Below are 3,350 nucleotides of genomic sequence, written 5' to 3' on the forward strand. Positions count from 1 at the left end.
GAAAAAAACAAACAAACCTGACCTTGTTCTGCATTTAACGTGACATACACCCTGTATTTTAAAGGAAATTATTTGTTTGTTGGGTTTGTGTTGTAAAATAGGGCATAAAAATGTAAGAAGGCTGAAATGATCTTGGTTTTAATATTCAGTCGTCATGTTACGAGCCAATATTTTTCTTTTTTTCTGTATATACTGAGCCGGTCTGCTTCAAAGCTAGTTTGACCACACGGTGACAATAAAGTCTTGATTCTTATGAGTTCACACCTACCTTAAATAAATGCCAGCTGTCTCTGGAGGATCACTTAGCTAAATACGTAATCTGCAGAAAGGATCAAAATGATCTCATTGCTATCAGTCAGGAGAAGAGAACTACATAGAATATTTCATATTAAAGCATAATGATCAGTAATTGGAGGAAATATGGGACCACAGTGCCGACTATGGGACATTTTCCAAAAGTGATAAGAAAATAACAGTAAGCAGGCCGACAGCAACACCGATGGAGTTGCAGGAATTTCCAACAAACTCAGGTTGTTTCTACGGGTGAAAAAAATGAATCAAGCCAGAATCGTCGACCCAGAACCACCTCCAACAGAACACCAGTGTGAAACACGGTGGTGGCAGTATGATGATCTGGGATGGATGGACTTTTATATGTGTTTTTGTCTGGGTGGGGGAAATTCTGAACATTGGCAAACGTCATATCTGACCCAAACCAGCAGCTGTCTGCTAGAGGACTGGAGATGAGGAGGGATTTCACTTTTAACTTCAAACCACACATTAACAAAGGGATGGTCTCAGCAGAGGAAAAATACCTTTATACCAGAACCAAGAACCAAAGTCTGTCTGGTCACCTGAAGATAAGCTGTGGACAACAGATGTCCTCACAGCCAGAGATTCAGAGAAGTTTTGCAAAGTAACGGGGCAAATTCTGTTAAATCAAAATGTTGGGCGCTGATAATCTCCAACAACAGGAGACCGAATCTTTAATTTAAATCAAAAGGTGTTTCAACAATGTTTTAGTTTAAGAGTTTTATAAATGTTTGCAAATGATTTATTAAGGTTCCTTTCAAAAAGTCCCTGTGTCTTAGCTGTTTAACCACATTCAGTTTTTTTTTTCTTTTTGGGCAACACTTGTCTGTTCCTGATTTCAAAACAATATCAACAGGGTCCATGTATGCTACATATTCTCAGAGGTGACAACTGAACGGGGAGACGAAGATACAAGCATCCCTGCGTCGTTTCCATAAAGAAAGGAATGAGGTGTTGCAGAATCATTTTTCAAGATTTCTCCCTGTTTGAGAAGGAAGCTTTGCTGCTGCTGGGCTGCACATCCAGGACGGTCTGTGGAGATGACAGACTGGGACACATCAGCGCAGCCGCAGCTTCCATAATCAGCCAGTAAAGGTGCCATGGCGCAATCAGTAGCTGGCGGAATCGCAGCTGATAAGACAGCCCAGCTTTAACAGGAAGCAGAGAAAACTGCATTAACGCTGAATTAAAACACCCAAATATGTTTATTTCGGTTTATCATCATCATCCTAGTTTATTTTAGTGTTATAGCGGAGAGCACCATCAGCGCTAGGGAGCGCAAAGTGCGTGCGTAAACGTGATGTCTTAGTGCGCACAGGGACAGGTGATTTCAATCAGTCTGCATGGAGAAAATGAAGGAAAAGCCATATTATAATCATGTCAGTGTCATTTTATTGTCCGAATATAAAGAATAAATAGTACATTTCCCAAATTTACAGGATAAAACAAGTCGCTGATACGACTGTATCAATAATCATATAGTTCAACTCTGAGGCTGAGCCGCTTCATCCACCACAAACACTCTGTGCGCCGCTTCTCCATAAATACAAAATATATAAAACCAATATTCTGCACAAATAAAGTAGACTCTGGTTACAAATAATACTGGCTTTGTACAGAATGTCTTATAGAAAAAACTTCATGGCCTCGCATATACAGAAATACATTCTTACACTCTGTAGTGCAGGTGGGGGAAATAAAGAGGAGGACGAAATTACTGAGCTTATAACTTAAGAGTTCACCGCGTCCTTTTCAACTGGAGCAGGAGCACTTGCAGTCTGTGATGACCGGGTACTGCACCGCGATCCAGGAGCACTTCAGCCCGCTTTTCCTCTGCACGCACCTCCACCGCAGCACGGTCAGGTGGGTTGAGTTCGCGGGTCTACAGACCATGCCCTCCGGGACGGAGCACGACCTTTTACTCACGCAGCCTCCAACCCGGACGTACCGTGGCCAGAACCTGCTGCCCAGGTCGGTCCAGGTGTAGACCACCGGGCAAAACGTGTAGGCCCACAGCCACTGCTGCAGCCGCCGCTTCAGTTTCTTGCTCGGCTTGTGCTTCTTGCCGATTTGCACGTCGAAGTCCACCGCCCGAATCTCCTTCGGCAGAACTCCGCCCGCCTTCAGGACGTCGAGGTGATCCGGCTCGTCGGAGCCCGGGTGTTTGTCCTCCACGGGGAGCGACACGGACAGCAAGCGGCTGTCAAAGTCCCCCAGGATGCCCCTGAGCTCGGTCTCATTCAGGTCCCGCTCCTTCGGGTCAAAGACCGGATCCGGGTCCTCTTTTAAATCCACCACCGGCAGACTGTCACTCGGGATGGGGCGCAGGAGATAGAAGTGCTGACAGATCGCTCTGTCCGTCAGGAGTCCGAGCGACAGCATCAGCAGACACACGGCTGCGCACTGCTGGTGCTGATCCATGTCAAACTGCGAGGTCAGCGCGCACTCGGAGCTGCGAGGAGGGAACTTTACGCGCCAGCTGTCTCCAAAACTGCGTGTCCTGGATCCCTTACAATTCACTTTCCCATCGCGAAACTCCCTCCGAGCAGGAAAAGATCAGTGGAAGCCGATTTTATCATAGGACTGGGTGGCGAAGCTCAGCTGTGTCCCTGCGCTCCGCGCGTCGCGGCTCGGCATGATGCTCCGCTGGCGTCCTGTGCAGAAAAGCGCGGAGCCAAAGCCGCCGCCTCCGTTTTATCCTCCGCACGCAGCGTGATGTAATTCGTGTGTCCCGCTTTGAATGCGGGTTTGTTGTTTAGGAGGAGATCCCCAACACCTCCTCCGCCCAGCGCGTCGGGACGGGACGGGAGGGGGGCATGGGGAGGAGACGCCCCCTGTCGGTTTTCTAGACTACATTAAATCAGGCTTTCCTTCTTCGCCGCTGCAGATCGGATGAGTGATTCCTGGGAGTCTCTGAGGAAACCGCTCAGAAGCAGAACTTACACATTCATGCAAAAGTATTCGGACCCCTTGAACCAACCCAACCACAGCCGTAAATGACTGATATTTCATTTGATAAACCAACAGAGTAGTGCAAA

General features: G+C 47.3%; 1 protein-coding gene across 1 annotated transcript; it reads right to left on the minus strand.

Moving 5' to 3' along the window:
* Positions 1-1,681: 1,681 nt before the first annotated feature.
* Positions 1,682-3,073, minus strand: LOC105932800 (noggin). Its single transcript, XM_012872077.3, has one exon. The coding sequence runs from the start codon at positions 2,731-2,733 to the stop codon at positions 2,065-2,067; it is 669 nt and encodes a 222-aa protein (XP_012727531.2). The 5' UTR covers positions 2,734-3,073; the 3' UTR covers positions 1,682-2,064.
* Positions 3,074-3,350: the final 277 nt, after the last annotated feature.

This window comes from Fundulus heteroclitus, chromosome 16, assembly GCF_011125445.2.
Source record: "Fundulus heteroclitus isolate FHET01 chromosome 16, MU-UCD_Fhet_4.1, whole genome shotgun sequence".
NCBI classification, from domain to species: domain Eukaryota; kingdom Metazoa; phylum Chordata; class Actinopteri; order Cyprinodontiformes; family Fundulidae; genus Fundulus; species Fundulus heteroclitus.